At 40.5% G+C, this 15,514-nt stretch overlaps 1 protein-coding gene across 1 annotated transcript; it reads right to left on the bottom strand.

Moving 5' to 3' along the window:
* Positions 1-8,883: 8,883 nt before the first annotated feature.
* LOC122655728 (ankyrin repeat-containing protein ITN1-like) lies at positions 8,884-10,877 on the bottom strand. Its single transcript, XM_043850029.1, has 2 exons — positions 10,446-10,877; positions 8,884-9,606 (listed from the first exon to the last, which is right to left on the bottom strand). Exons 1-2 carry the CDS (start codon positions 10,875-10,877, stop codon positions 8,884-8,886), a joined length of 1,155 nt encoding a protein of 384 aa, XP_043705964.1.
* Positions 10,878-15,514: the final 4,637 nt, after the last annotated feature.

The raw sequence follows: 15,514 nt of genomic DNA, 5'->3' as shown, positions 1-15,514 counted from the left end.
TATTATATAATACAAGGTCGAGCTGGCCCTGCCAGAGTTGAGGTCTCAACTCAGGCTCGGTCATCAACACGAATATGATTTTTTATTTCAAGAGGGATTGACCATTAATTTTACGCACTCCTGTATGGGCACAAAGGAGCCACGCGACAAGCAGCGTTAATTTTCCCTAGAAAGAAAATAATGAAATTTGGATGTTGTAATTAGCAGAGGTATGACAATCTTTGAACGATCAGATCATAATCAACCAAGACTGATCCGGATCTTGACCCCCAAGGTCCCTTGTTCTGGAAAATTATCACCTCAATTTGCCTACCCGTCAATTTCCTCAATTCCCTCTAATAGAAGAAGGTAGACCCCACCCGAGTAGAGTGTTCGGGCAGTTGGTAGGGTGGTCATTTCCGCCCCCTATTAGATGGAATTGAGGAAATTGAGGGCCATGTAAATTGAGGAGATAAAGATCCCCCTTGTTCCCATGTGAGCTTTCATCAATAGAATTGTTCAAATATCAAAATAAAAAAAAAATAAATAAAGGGAAATTTTCACGTACTTCTCTTGAGATATCACATAATTACAAAAACACCCATCTGTTTTGGAAAATTATGCATGCCCCCTACTTTTGTAAAAAGTTAACAAATGCACCCATCCCCTTAACTTTGGACTAACACTATTAGAATTAAAAGGAAAATTGACCAAATTGCCCTTGCAAGTTGGATTTGAAAAAAGGGGAAAAAACCAACACATCTTCCCCAAATCGCTATAAGGTTTTGAAAAAGGGATAATAACTTGGGTCTGATTTGGTATGATTTCTATTTCAATTTTGGATTGATTTCTTGAAATAGTCAACAAATAGATTTTCGGTCAAAAAATAGAAATTGTTTTGGTTGTATCAATATGAAATATTTCAAGAATAAAAAAAATCCATTTGATAGTTCATATTCTAAGAATAGATTCTCTATATTTCTTTAGGAAGGATGGTGGTGGTGGCAACAGGATAGTGGCGGTGGTGATGATGGTGGCAAGGTAGTGGTGACGTGGAAGTAGTGGCGGTGGTGGTGGTGGCAATGGCAATGGTGGTGGCGGTGGTGGCAATGACAATGGTGGTGGTGGTGGCAATGACAATGGTGGTGGCGGTGGAGGTGGTGGTGATGGCGGCGTGGAAGTGGTGGCAACTGTGGTGGTGTCGGTGGTGGTGATGGCAGGGTAGTGGTGGTGGTAGCGGGGTAGTACAGTGGTGGTGGTGGCAATGGCAATGGTGGTGGCGGTGTAGGTGGTGGTGATGGCAGGGTAGTGGTGGTGGTAGCGGGGTAGTAGTGGTGGTGGTGGTGTTGGTAACGGGGTAGTGGTGGGGGTGGTGGTGGGGTAGTAGTGGTGGTGGTAACAGGGTAGTGGTGGTGGTGAGACCATTAGGAGAAGATGGGTGGTGTTTTATTTTTAACATGAAATTACTATTTTACCCATGAAATTAACCATGTGCTCATTCAAGAGCAAGAGTGCGAAATGCCTAAATCAAATGAAATAAGGTGCAAAAATCAAACCAAACAATTTAAAAAATAGAAATCACCTCCTAAAATTGAAATAGAAATCACACCAAATCAGGCCTTAGATCCACTAGATAAAAACTGAAATTACAAGATGCGTAGATTTCAAATTTGTTTTACACCCACTAGTTTCTATTTTAAAAAGATTTACTTGATCTTCATAGTTAGTTATTGGTCATGCGACCTAAAAAAATAAAAATGAACTTCCAAAATTGCCCCAACCTTCATTTATCGTTTTAGATTGCTAGGATAATATCTTAGATAATTGAGTTCATGCCATATTAAAAGTTAAAAAAATGCTTCATACCGGGAAGATTGAGATGTAGTGGGATGAGAAGATAACGAAAAATGCTCCTTAATTGTTGGAGTACAAATCAAACCTCCTATATTACATTAAAAAACAAAAATAAAAATAAAGCTATGGCGTCAACACTGAATAGAAGTGCCCCTTAATTGTTGGGATATAAAACAAAGGAAACGGATTGAAAAAAAAAAAGTCCAAAACCATCATCTAATCCTAATTTGCTTGTCACTCATCCGTTCTCACCATCTAATCTTAATGTGCTTCTTTCATTTGTTCGAATACAAATCAAAAGCTCCTATTATTACCCACAAAAAAATAAGAGCTCTAACGGCAAAATCTAAACCAGGGTTTTAGTACGTGGCATCGGTATCTGCCAATTCCAATCTAGATCGATCGTACTGCTCAAGAAACTTAATGAGCGTGAGAGAAACAATAGAAAAGAAGAAGAAACTCATTAAGGTAGACAATGGTGTGCGACTGTGCGTCTTTCCGCTTCTTTTCCCCATTTCATTTTTTATTTCTTGACGTTACGGTCTTCCTGCCTATTTTTCCCATTGTGAATTAGAACTATTATTTTTTTTTAGAAAGTTATGGTGGATTTGGATTACGTAGATTTCCAAAACTCGATATTAATGTGAGGCTCCAACTCAACAATCATAAATGAGAATTGAGGTTTTGATTTAAAAAAACAAAAAAAAAAAAACACCAAAAAAAAAAAAAAAAAAAAACAAAAAACAGAGAGAGAAAAGTGAGATTAGGGTGTCTTTGAAAGTTCACTTTTATTTTCTTATTAGGTGGCATGAGTTCGTGACCAAATAACTAACTATGGGAATTAGGAAAATCATTTTAAAATAGAAACTAATGGGTGTAAAACAAATTTGAACCCATAATTTCAATTCTTATGTAGTGGATCTAAGAAATTATCCCTTTGAAAAAGATTACACAAATTCAAAATTTCAATTTCAAGGTGCATATGCAAAGGAGGTGTTCTCTTTTTTAAAACCCTGATCGATTTAGGGAAGATGAGTTGGTTATTTCTTTTTTTTTTAATAAAACCCAACTCGCAAGGACAATTTGATCAATTTCCCTTTAAATTCTAGAATTGTTAGCCCCAAGTTAGAGGGATGGGTGCATTTGTTACTTTTTACAAAAGCAGGGGGCATGCGTAATTTTCCAAAACCAATGGGTGTTTTATATTTACATGATATCTCAAGGGAAGTACCCGAAAATTTCCCATAAATAAATAAAATTCTAATGAAAGTTACGACCATATGAGTAGGTTGATTCTACTCTGGATTAACCAACAATGTGTGAAATTTGATGGTATAACCAATTTCTATCTATAACTACTTCTGTTTATTGGGTATTTTCAACAGCAACCTATTTTGTCTTGGACCTTGTAATTACAATTGATTGACCACTCCTTCACACCTCAACCTTGACGCCTACATCCTCTGTGGCTTCTATTGCTGCCTTCCCCTCGGGGTAGCCTGCCAGTAAAACTAGTATGGACGAGGTGCTTTAGTTTCCAATCCATTTCCAGGTTCGGTCAGCATTCTCATCAGTGGGGGCACTACTCCAACCAGCACTTCTGCCCTTCCCATGTTCTCTTCGCCAATGCACAACAGGTGGAGGAGGGTTGTTGCTGCAACAATCTTTCCCCTATAGCTACCTTCACTAAGCAGTGTCACAAGTGCTGGTATTGTCCCTGATGCACCAATTGTCAACTTGTTTTCATCCACCACAGAGAGACTTAATAGTATGGCAACTGTATTTTCCCTTGCCTCCATACTGCCTTTCTGGAGCTTATATATACAATAGCAGGGACAGCCCCAGAAGATATCATGCTTACTTTGTTATCCTTGAAATTGGAAAGGTTCAGGAGGACAGTGAGAGCATTTTCTTGAGTTCGTGGGTCAGAAGTGGAGATGAGGCCAACAACAAGTTGGTGAATGACACCAGCCGCCTTAGCAATGCATACAATGTTGTAAGCGCGCATTGCGCTTGGCAACAAGGCACAGCTCACCTGCAGATGAACGCTGGTCCTCAAGGTTGCCAGAAGTCAGTTTACATTCATCTAAGTACACTGGGGATTTTAAAGTCTCGTAACCATCCCTCCAACTGAATGATTATCAACAGAGAGAGAGAAGAAGAAGAAAACCTCCAACACAATATAAAAACATAAAATAAAGATACTGGATTGGCATCAACTAGTACATATATACACATTTACATAACTAACTACTTTAAAAAAGTACCCAATTTAGTGCAAACAAGGATTTAAAACTTGAGATCCATGGCAGCCTTGGTCCATTTGGCCCACAGACGATATGCCTGATCATATTTCGATTTTAACCACCTAGTAAAAATTAAAGGATCGCCCTCACAGCATCCATGAAATCACTCAGTCCCTCATCCATCAGGCAAGACTGACTTAACTAAAAATCTAATCAAGAGTCAAGACTATAGTGCGGTACCACTGTCCCTCTCATCGATCCTTGCTAGGGGTCCCAGCCCCTTCTGTGGTGTTAAGTAACCTATTCAAAAGGTCTAAGACCAGGTCAAACGTGAAAACTTGAACAAACTCTCAATGATTCTGAGAGGTTTCACGTATACCATTTGTAGTGTTGTGTTTACATTGTTGTACTGTTGAGATATTACCTAAGATACAGGAACATTATAGCTGAGTTCAAACAAAGCCCTAGTGAGAAATAGGAGAGGGCCCAAGGCCCCATTGGTGAGTGGCAGTGGGTGATGGTGCCATTGCCGGTCAACAAGTGGAGGCGGCAAGTTTTAGTTGACCATGCTCAGCCTTGGGCAGCCGAAGCCTCTAATGTGTGGGGCCGAACTCCTCCTAGTGATAAAAAAGTACCCAAAGTATTTGGGTTTCGATACAGAGTTGAGAAGAAGATTGAGAAGAATTGACTGGCTTGTCTAGAATGATAGAGGCCTTGTTTGTTTATTTATAGATACGATTACAAGAGTAAATAAGGTATGTAAAGCAACAAGGAAGAAATAAATAAGATCTCTAGGACCCAAGGCATCAAAAGTAAGTGAAATTCATATGCAAAAGTAAGATGAGTAAAAGACAAAATGCAGCAGCCTATGAACAATAAACTTAAAGGGAATTGAAAACTCTAGGAGTGTAAAGCCTTAAGATTTTAGAAGCTGCACAACTATTACAGCAAACAACATGCAAAACAAACATGCCCACATACATGCAAGCTCATGAGCCCATGCAACTGTGTGTGTGTGTGTGTGTGTGCACATACACACACAACACTTAACAAAGGGGAAGAAAGTAAAACAAAAATTTTCAGATCATATCTCAGTAATAGGTCCTATTAATCTTCCAATCTATTCTATTTGGCACTCCTACAATGGGATGACAAAAAGACTTATTCCAGTTCATTCACCGGAAGAAATCCCTAAAATTCCTGAAAATGGAGTTAAATTAAGTGTTTCATATGGTAAACATAAAAAGATAGATACTAATGCCAAATAGAATCAAATTATAACTTTTTTCTATTTTTCTGATGAGGAAGAAAATCAGTTGAGGCATTTAAAAACCCAGTTACAGCAAAAGTCAGTCTCACAAAAATCCGAATCTCCTATTAGCAATTCCATGCGAAGCCAAAACTCAGGTTAATAGCTGATCATCACGAAGTTAAAGAGAATGAAACAGAACAATAGATGATACAGAGATGATCAGATTTTATGATTTATGAAACGGACTTTTTTTTTGGCCGAATAATCAAACTTACATGGTGAACGGACATTGATTGAAACAAAGACAAAGATACTCCTAAATAAAGATGTCTATCAATTCCAAATACGATGAGTCAGATCATCTCAACCCAGGTAGATGTATCTTAATTATAAAGCAACCCCAAAATCTAATCCAATGTAAGATATCTATTAGAAACCCATATGCAGAAGTGGGCGATATCGCTTTAAGAAGGAAATTTTTTGCATGAGATTGTCCATCAAATTGCTAATGCTAATTCCGAGAGGAAATCGAGCAGAGAAGATAACCAATCAATCAAGTTCCAATATAGTGTAGTTATTGTCGAACCCTAATCCTAACGGATAATGGAACAACAGAAGTGTAGATGTCACTAGAGGGAGAGGGAGAGAGTTTCAATTTCTAATTCCACAAACAGAATGAAAAAACAAAAAACAAAAACAAAAAAAAAAAAACAGAGAAGTTCATATAGAACTCACCAAATAAATTTTGCTCCCTTGACTACCCAATTGGAGGAGCTACTTAGTTGATTCCAGAGCCTCCTTCAAATTCGTAAGGGAAATCATAGTGTCATCATGGATGGGGTCTTTGTTGTCCCTGAACTCTACGAACATGGACAATAAGAGCCTCAATCGATTTGCTAAGTTGCGAAACTGCTTCTTGAGAGAAAATCTGTAGTTGGAGAATGCAGATATCTCATTAACTATGTGAATCAACTTCTCGATCACCATTCCCTTCTCTTCTTCCATGGCTTGGTCTGACATTTTTTACGTGCACAAGTAATGCACCGGACTGACTGGAGTATTGATTGTTGCTCTGTGGTGTTGGGTTTTCCTTCCGTTATAAAGTTGTTAGTTTTTAGTTGGTTCCTGGTTTGTAGGAGTTTAGTTTAGATGGAGTTTCCTGTGGTGGGATTTTTTTTTTTTTCGTTAAGAGATTAAGAGTGTTTGTGGGATTGGATTGAGTCAGTTTTAGACTATTAGTAGAAGAGTGGTAGTGTTTTAAATACAGTTATTTTTCTTAGTGATGGCAAGAAGAACATCTCTCTTTTGTCCATTGCAAATAAGGGTTGCAATTTTGGTCCTGTCGCTCGGACCAACCCTGGGTCCCAACGTGGCCTGGGCTGAGCTACCCAGTCGGCCAGTCCTAATGGGCAGGTCAAAGCTGGAAAATTTTGCATCTAAGTCAAGGTTGGGCCTGGCTAGGTTGAGACCAAGAGTTGAGCCGGACTCAGCCCAATCGGCCTTGTTTTAAGTTATATTATAAAATATGGAAAAAAGTTCTTGGTGGGGACACAAGAGCCACACCTAGACACAGTGGGGAAGACGAAATGACCATCCCGCCCCCATGAAAGGGAAATCTTGCACCCCGATATGCCAAGCGCACTCTCATTGGCTATTGCGCATGTGTGGCCCATGCCCTCCCCCACATAGATTGCCCCCTATAAAATATATATTGATATAAGATATATGAGGCAATATTCCCTGTTTGGGAGTGCATGGGGGGCGCAAGATGCGCCCAGACACATGTGGTGGGACATGGTGGTCATTTCGGCCATTTCAGGGGGTGGGGGTGGTCATTTCGCTCAACCCCCATGTTTCTACCCAGTGTAGAGAATATTTCCCCAATATAACATATACATTGAAAGGAGGAGGACAAGAGGGTCTTGTTCAGGGTCGACCCTAATTGAGATAAGCTCGAGGCCTCAAACTTGGCTTAACCCAACCTTGACTCAAGGCCAAAAATTTCTAGTCCTTAACTGACCATTAGGGCTAGGGTATCTCAGCCTAATCCCTACTTGGGCTCAGGGCGAGCAAAGGCTAAACTTGCACCCCCCTCCCCCTATATATGAGTATGCCATCCACAAGATGGCGGGTGGCATTTCAATAATTTAAGTGAAAGAGCAAGAGTAATTACATAAAAATTGTGATTCAGAACAAGGGGTGTCAACGGGCTGGGTTTGGCCAGAACCCTTGTCCAACCCTAGGAGCCTTAACCTAAACTCAAGTCCAGCCCGGCCTGTCAGGGCCAAGCATATCCTCAATCCAGATCCTGAATATCTTGGCCCATTGAGTTGTGAACCTAACAAAGCCTATGTTACAATAAAAAAAAAAAAAAAAAAAATTTTTTGCAAAGAGTTTGGTTCCAAAATTGAACTCATGACTATTTAGACCCAATAGAGTGGAAAATTATCTCTTGCAATTCTCTACCCGGTCCATTTCCCCAAGTTCCTCTAATAGGGGGAGGTGGATCCCACTTGAGCAGTGTGTTCGGGTAGGGGGTAGGGTGGTCATTTCCCCCCTATGTGAGGATTTGCAGGAAATGGACAAACAAGGAATTGTAGGGATAAAGATCCCAATAGAACAACCTTGACCATTGGACCAAAGCCGACTCTCTATATATTATATAATACAAGGTGGGGCTGACCTTGCCAGAGTCGAGGCCTCAACCTAGGCACAGCCTGACCCTGGGCTAGGGCCAAGAAAACACAAAACCCAGCCTGACCCTATATTAAACTTTTAGAAGTTTTTGAGCATCAGTTGTGAATTTTGCGACCTAGTTTTTATAGGTCTCTCTGATTTGGACAGATCCATTCGTTGGACATGGACTAAATTGTTTTTAAAAAAAATAAATTTATAATGATTTGGGAGTTACAGTTGTACGTCCCGTTAGTTTGTTAATGGTGACTGTTCTCAGGGATTCAATGCTTTTCTCTTTTCTTTTTAATTATTAGTAGTTGCGCAAGCAGGGACTGCCAGGATGTTCCAGTGGAGGATGGAAAAATTTTCTAGTTTGGACGCGGAAGATGAGCACTACTTTTCAAGGTTTTTAAGAAATAAACTCAACTTGTTTCAAAGAGATGCCAAATGCACTTTATTCAAAATTATCAAAATTCATTATTCAAATACAAGAAGTTGATGGCCTTTTATAGGAGTTATATTGGTTGAAAAAAGACAATCTTACATTTACAATCCAAGGATTGAGAATATAAGCTTAATCTGCTAAAAAGAAGAATCTAGAAATTTAAATAGATGAAAGATACTTCCAAGGTCTTGATGTAAGTTTCAATGTCTCGATGCAAACTTCAATGTGTTGATGTACCTGCTCAAGAAAATGTATGGGAGAAGGTGGAGTGCATGAGAAATTAAAAAGGCACAAGAGAGATCAAAAGGAAAGGGAAACCAAGGTTGCCTAGTCATCATGCACTAAAAAAGTTCTAAAGGCATTGTAAAGATTCTCCACTAACAAGATTTTTTTTTATGTTGGGCCAGATTTTTAGAACTGGTTGGGACTAATCATATACGAATTGGTTCTCGGTATTGACTAGGCCCCGGGTCTTGGGGACATGATGGTCTTAGGTGACTAGGCCCCGGGTCTTGTGGATTTGATGGACTTGGGCCTAAATCATTAGGTCTTATATCTTTTGGCTTTTTGAATAACCCAGGACCATAGGTGGACCAAAACATGTCAAGAAAGAGTGGAAATTGCAACAAAACGAAGAATGTAACTGGGACACCAGCAAGGCAAGTGATGGGAATGGCAATCCACCTATGTTTTTTAGTGAGGATAAGAAACATGGTTGCACAAAAGGTTACCATCATTGTCAATATAGAGAAAAAGAGGGAGGAGAGACCAATGATCAATCGCTTAGGCAACGCCTTGAGAAAATCTTCTTCTTCATAACGAGATGTGTAGATGGAAAGAAACATCAGCACTGAAGTGGAGGAGGAGAAGAGTGATAAAGCATCTGATAGTATAAAAAGATAGAATAACTTGTGTCTCAAGAAAAGTGGATAGCCTGAAACTTGATGAAATCCTCCTGGAACAGTAAAAGCTGCTGCAAATGTAAAGGTTGCAATTAGTGTGGCAACAACCATACATGAATTGGCAGCATCCTTCATCCATTTCTCCCCTTCTTTTACTAATATTTTGTGCTCCTGTGTAAACAATTCTCGAGGTTTCAAACCCTTTGAGTTGGTTTCTGCTCTAGCATATGCTGGTGCTATTTTCTCCATTTCCTGTAATGGTGCAACCAAACGTTATAAATAAAAAAAGTGTTATTTGAAGGCAACATAAATTTTTGCTAACCATTTTGTTGTCTTCTCTGCTTTGTTTAGATAGATTTACAAAAAAATTTAATGAACTTATTACTCTTTGGTAGTTTTTCTCGAAGTTTGTCCTTTAAGTTCTATTGTTTTGAGCCTTGTGTGGCTTTTAATTTTTCTTCCAAGGTTCTATTTGAATTTCATTTCAATCTTTTCTCAATGGTTTCATTTTTAAAAAAGGGTGCACGAGAATAATGACCGCAGCCTAACCTTTGGCTTTCGTAGACACTGTTTCCAAACTGAAAAACCCATGATCACTTGGTCACAATGAATTAACCTTAATACCATTGTGCAAGGCCAGGCCTTACCGATAGAAAATCAGGTTAATATTAATAAATTAATTAAGAAGAAATATTTGAACCATATTAATATAAAGGGAAAAAAAGGAAAGGTGGGCAGTGCTGGTCTTTTTGCATTGGGTTGTGTCTCTAAGGATCTTTATCCCCTCCAGTTCCTTGCCTGGCCTAGTTCCCCAGTCCCCCTAACAAGGGAGGCGGGCGCAATGACCACCCTACCCCTGCCCGAACACTCTACCCGGATGTGATCCAACCCCCCCCTCCTTATTAGAGGGAATGGGAACTAGCCAAGGAACTGGAGGAGATAATTTTCTATGTCTCTAGGCACAGGTACACGCCCAGGACAATACCGGTTAGCGTTCTTTCTTCCTTATATAATAAATATTGAAAAATCAATATTATTTTGAAGTCAATGTCAAATTTGAGATAGATAAAAAGCAAGGTGAATTATTTTACCTGAAACCATTGCAGCTCTCGTTGCATTTGCAAAGCAGCACCAGGCATCTTACCCTGTTCAAGAGAGAAAGGAGAAGATATTCCAGCTAGATGTAATATGTTGTTCTGGTAAATATCCTTTGAATGCGAAAGTGAATTCGCTATTCCACTTCTTTCGCAGATGAAATTGAAGATTTTTTCTTGCCGAGACAGAATTGCAAGTGAAAGTATATTTCGATCTTGCTTATCCACTTTGTCTAATAAAGTGGGATTTGTTTTTATAAGCTCGGTGACGATTTCAACTATCCCTAACTTGGTGGCAAGGAAAAGGCTATCATACACTCCAATTCTTTCAAGTTCTTGATCATCCAAAGTTGAAATTTGGTGACAAACTCTTTTGAGTACTTCAAGGACTTGGACATGAATTGTCTTCTTACTTTCCCTGCTTCTCATACCTGGAACTATCATATATAGAACCCATAAAAAAGAAATTAAGAACCAAGTTAGTGAAGGTAGAAAAAATCGAAAACTTAGGGGATTGGGTTCCCAGTGCCAATAAATTTAAATTTGGAAGAAATTTTGTTTTACAACACCAATGATAGTGGAGGTTAGACACAAATTTTAGGAATACATTACCTTTGTAAATTTCAATGCAAAGTCATCATAGCCCATTACACTAAGACAAGTCGGTCTTATTCAATAATTGATTTTTTACAGAAAAAAAAATTCAAATACTCAATTAGCCTGTGTGAGGCTGCACGCCGGCCACAAGGGCAGGCAGTAGTAGAGGATCCAAATTGTTATATTCCCTTCATCTCCATGTGATGAAATTAGTTGTCTTTGATAATAGAGTATCGACTCCCTAATTACCTGGTCTACCAATTAGGGAAACTTTTTTCCTATTAAAGCATATAACTTTACTGAATTTAGCTTGTCTCCAAGGAGTCCAGCACGCCCAGGGTGCTGCCAGTCATTGGGCTATGCCACACACATCCCTAGGTGTGCGCCGAGATGTGTGCGGTACAACTCAACCGCTGGATGCACCCTGGGCGTTGGGCCCCCTGGAGACGATCCTGATCCAATTTTGTCATTAACGCTATTTTATTTGGAGAATAAAAGAAGAAAGGATACTTAAACATCTGTAGAAGATCCGTTGCCGTGTACCACCGTATAGTGCTCCACTTGGAAATGCGTTTGGCCTTGATGCCAACAATTTAATCGTTGTTGTCGAGCCATCGTTGTCACGAGTAATAGCTAACTGTGGGTAGAGATCAAGCAGTTTGAAAACAATATCTGTGGATGTGATCGATGTAACAAATATCATCATCAGTATATATATAATGTGAGAAGGTATATATAGTGTGTGTTTTGTCAGATTTTGTGTTTTCAAAAAGTAGTTTCAAAACTTTCCTTTTTTGAAATGTTCTTTTTGAAATATAAGTTTCAAATATGAAAAACCCTTTCCCTTCACTTTGTTTTGATTTTGTTGGAAACACTTGTATATGTGTGTGTATGATGGTTTGAATCAAGGACCTCTTGTGTAAACTTGTAAGGAAACTTGGAAAGGCGTAAGAACCTCTGCAAGTTTAGTTCCACTGGCCTTATGGGCATATCGGACGTCTATCCGAACCTCTACCGGAGCTACCCCATATTCTCTAGTATATGGGACGGAAGCTGTATTGCCAGTAGAAATTCAAGTCCCTTCTCTTCGAGTCTTACTCGATAGTCAATTGCTAGAAGGGGAATGGGTAAGGGCCAGATATGAAGAGCTCAATCTCCTGGCTGATAAAAGGATGAAGGCCATGGACAATCTTAAGAAATATCAGCAAAGAATGGCCAGGGCATTCAATAAGGGTGTCCGCACTCGAAGCATTGAAGAAGGAGATTTGGTCCTTAGAGAGCAGCGAGCTCCAATTCACGACCCAAGAGGAAAGTTCCGACCCAATTGGAGTGGACCCTACAAAGTCAAGACCATATTACCAGGACAGGCAGTCCAACTCTCTGATCTTGACGGAGAAGATCTTCGGGGATTGGTCAACATGGACCAGCTAAAGAAGTATTTCGTCTGAGATATGTAAGGATTTGAACTACGTTCGACCTGATTCCTCTCAAAGGATACGTAGGCAACTCGATGTATTCGGGTATGGTCTCAGCAAAAAAAAAAAGAGGGCATTGTGTTGGTTTCCTCCCAAAAATTCTGCCAGCCGGCGTCCCTTGCACATATGGGTAAATCTCACCATTTGGCCTTCTATTCCTTGACCTAGCTTAGGAGTAGAGTCATCGAGAGCTGGTTAGTAACGAAGGATTATTCATTCTATGTCGCAAAATGCTAACCCAATCCTTGATGCAGGTAGTATGAGGGGACCAAAGAAAGAAGGACTCGACGAACAGTTGCGCCAGTGGACTCTCCAGATGAATGTGGATGAGCCTACACTTCTAGAGGATCACCGTTTGGCAATATTGGGAAGAATCGGTTGCTTCAAACTCCATCATGACTTGCTAAGGGAAGTGTCGAAGTGATGGAACCCCCAATTGCATGCATTTTGCTTCGAAAAAGTCTGGCTGGCTCCGACCATTAAAGAATTCCGGGCTTGCATGATGTCACCCCCTCGAGGAAAGTTGTTCCTCCTAACCATGAAGAAAGACCAACTTTTCAAAAATTTGGAAGATTTCTTTGCCATGAATAAGAAGGAGTTAAAGCAAGTTCTCAATTATAACAAGGTGGATGCGCTGAAAATTGTGAAGATCTTCGACAACCATAGGTTTGAAGAAGAAGGACAGATCAGATGCAGAAAGTGGGCATACTTATTCTGTATGATTGGGAGGAACCTATTAACATCTCCAGGAAAAGGCATGTCTCCAATGATTGCAGAATTGGTTAAGCAGATTGAAGAAGGATGCGACATCGCTCCTACCATTTTAGTAGAAACGTTCAAAGGGTTTGATACCATGAGTTAGTCTCAGAAATACGGAACAGATTCCCTTCATGAATCTCCGGCGGTGATCCAAATATGGTTGATGGAAAAACTAAAGTTGGTAACACCAATTCCGTGTCCTCACCTCTGACCTATGCATTATCAAATAAAAAGGGAAAAGCCAGAATTCCACAAGGTCCAAGACTGGAAGAAATATTTGGAGGAGAAAGATGTCCAAGAAATCCAATGGAACTGGCCTTGGATGAAGGCCGAGATAGAAAAACCAGAAACACCAGGGTACAATTATGTGAGATTCATGGGTTTCCAGTTTTTATATCCCTCCTTAGTATCTCCGAGGCAGGAATAACCTAAGATGGAGAATTTCAGAACTCCAGAGATGTGACACAAGAAGTGGTGATTCTGTTATCCGAAAAATGTTGTAAATAAGTGATATCAATCTGATGTTCCTATCCTTACTTGTTTGTCCGTCCTTTCTCAATTTCTCTGTCCGTTCTCATGTAATGACATCATTCATCAATGGAATTTGTGCTTCTAAAGAAAGGGATGGAGTCTCGTGTGCATTTCAAAGAAAAAGATATCCAATGAATTCATAAACAATTCGTTTATGTGTACAAAAAAAAAAAAAGAAAGAAGAAGAAGAAAAGTGTACATAAAAATTACACCAGTATCCATACAAAAAATAAATATAAACAAAAAAGGAAGGAGAGTAAATGTACATAGTTGTAACAACATTTCCCAAAAAAAAAAGAAGAAAAAGAATAAAACAAAAAAGAAGAGGAATGGTCACGGCTCAGGGGAGTAATCGTCAACATCCAAGCCTCCCCCCTCTCCGCTCTGTGACGCCATCAGGGCATCTCTCTCGACCTCGGCCCACGTGAGGTTGAGCTACAGCTGCTCATTCGCAAGCCTCAGTCTCTCAATCTCTCTCCTACAATGGTCGAGCTCGACCCTCTAAAAAAGAGAGGGGAAAGACAAAAGATAAGCATGAATAAAAAAAAATGGAAATAAAATAAAAAAAAGGGGGGGAAAGAGATGAAGCATTACCGTTCGATGGCCCACATCCATGCGAGATATGATCATCTCGTCCATACTCGCCATCATACGCCTCATGTCGATGTATCGACTCGCGTCCACCTGGACAAGATACCCATTCAAAATATCAAGAATTTGAAAAGACAATGGATAAATGTTAGGAAAGTTAGGTGTGCTTACCCCATCATAAGGAAGGGGGAGGCCTAGGTCAGCATCTGCAGCCTGAGGAGGTGGCAAGATGACCTCGACCATCCCAGGCTCGTGATGGCAGATAAACCATAAACGATATCCTAGAATGTGGTCATCTGGACCAGCAATCCGCAGGGCTGGAACCTCTCCAGTAGGCCAAACACCTGACTCTGCCTCCACCGCTCGAGAGGCGCGAGAAGAGCTTCCACCACCATAAACCCCTGGAATCACGGGGAGACTTGGAAACTGTCAAGAAAAGAAGCAAGTCAAGATAAAGGCTGGGTTAACAACCCAAGGAAAAGAGAGAAAAATGGAGAAAATCTCACTTGAGGCCCCTCGCGGGTGAGGGGGACGCAGACTGTCTCTCGGAGAAGGAAGTCAATGTAGTCCGTCTCGACTAGCACCAGCCCAGTCGCCGGCTCACCCACCCTCCAGTGCTCGATCTCCTCCCGATCCATCAAGGCTGGCTGATGAACTCGAGCAGGAGGAGGGCAGGGCACCGAGCGAGCCTCAGACCACTGTAGGGACACTTGCTCTCCCAAGTAGAAGGCAAACCCCATGGGCCCTCGAAGAGGACCCTGCGGGTGGAGAGAGCTGAGGCCCTATCAAATAGGTCCGGCTCTAAAATCATCTCCCCCAAGTAAGGGCGGAGAGAAGTCTGTCAAGTAAGAGTCAAGATCAATGCAAAAAAAAAGAAGAAGAAAGAAAAGAAAAGAGAAAATAAGATAAACAATCAGCTTAGATTTACCTCGGTAGGCTGCAGCTCGTTCAGGAGGCCGCGAATGGACCCAAGGTCCATATGGCGACCGCTCCTGAGCAAATGGGACTTACGCCATTGCGTAGTCCGAGGAAAGGTGGTTCCGGGGTCATCCCCAGGTCTGAAGTTGGGGACCCGGAATCGAAGGATCTCATAGCTCCATGTCTGTAATAGAT

This window comes from Telopea speciosissima, chromosome 1, assembly GCF_018873765.1.
Source record: "Telopea speciosissima isolate NSW1024214 ecotype Mountain lineage chromosome 1, Tspe_v1, whole genome shotgun sequence".
Classification (NCBI taxonomy): Eukaryota; Viridiplantae; Streptophyta; class Magnoliopsida; order Proteales; family Proteaceae; genus Telopea; species Telopea speciosissima.
This window is presented reverse-complemented; position numbering and strand designations above follow the sequence as displayed.

Bases quoted from the DNA above. Each gene is read 5' to 3' on its own strand.
- LOC122655728 (XM_043850029.1), bottom strand. From the start codon at position 10,877: ATGAGAAGCAGGGAAAGTAAGAAGACAATTCATGTCCAAGTCCTTGAA. The intron at 9,607-10,445 runs GTAAAATAATTC...GCACCATTACAG, and splicing joins GAGAGCTGCAATGGTTTCAG to GAAATGGAGAAAATAGCACC.